General features: G+C 31.6%; 1 protein-coding gene across 1 annotated transcript; it reads right to left on the reverse strand.

The window, feature by feature from the left end:
• Positions 1-246: 246 nt before the first annotated feature.
• LOC111030593 lies at positions 247-784 on the reverse strand (the record flags this gene model as incomplete). Its single annotated transcript, XM_022310161.1, has 1 exon — positions 247-784. A coding segment is annotated over one exon (538 nt), but the record flags the coding sequence as incomplete, so codon positions are not given.
• Between the last annotated feature and the right edge of the window lie 225 nt (positions 785-1,009).

Genomic DNA, 1,009 nt, shown 5'->3' on the forward strand with positions numbered 1-1,009 from the left:
GGTAAGTTTTCTAGTCCTCTATCATTAGGTCCATTACTGTAAGTTTCATTCCTTTCGTAATTGTAGGTGTTAGTATCGTATTTTTTAATAAAGTTATGCAATACACAGGTAGCCAGTATTATGCTATCTACATTTTTCGGCAAAGCTTGAATCCTCCTATTGTAAATTCTAAATTGTTGAGATAATATTCCAAATGTATTTTCAACCACTCTTCTAGCACGGCTTAAGCGGTAATTGAAAATACGTTTAGAAACATCCAAATCTTGTCGTGTGTAAATATGTTTTTAAGGGGAATGCTTCGTCTCCAACAATGACGTATGGAACTTCAATAGATGTGCTAGGTAACTTTACACTTCGTGGTATTCGTAGTTTATCTTGCTCAATAGCTTTACCTAAATTAGAATGTGTAAAAATTCCACCATCGCTACTTTTGCCGTATGCACCAACATCAACTGCAATAAAATTGTACTTAGCATCAACAAGAGCCATTAAGACGACTGAGAACGTCTTCTTGTAATTAAAGTACAACGATCCACTATTTGGAGGTGCTTGAATGTTAACATGCTTGCCATCCAAAGCGCCTACGTAATTCGGGAAGTTCCAAATTCTATTGTAGTCATTGGCAATAGATTTCCACATATCTTCCGTTGGATTAGGCATCATTTCAGCCAACAGATTGTCACATATAATCTTACAAGTATCGTTTACAATTGCTTGTACTGTGCTATGTCCCAAACGGTAACTGAAAGAAATTGTCTGTAGAGAATCCCCCGTCGCTAAATATCTAAAAAAAATTATTTAAATTACTAAATTTAAATTAACTAAATTAATTTGGTTTCCAATAACAGTTTAAATTTATTTTTTAATTATTTCATACTGTGTCACATAATAACTGAATCTACTACCTATTATAAAATGTTTTATTTATCAAATTACTATAAACAATCCTTGCTATCACAATTTAATGTTTTATAGATAATATGTAAACATTAAAATTAATATTTTTATT

This window comes from Myzus persicae, unplaced genomic scaffold (assembly GCF_001856785.1).
Source record: "Myzus persicae strain clone G006 unplaced genomic scaffold, MPER_G0061.0, whole genome shotgun sequence".
NCBI lineage: Eukaryota > Metazoa > Arthropoda > Insecta > Hemiptera > Aphididae > Myzus > Myzus persicae.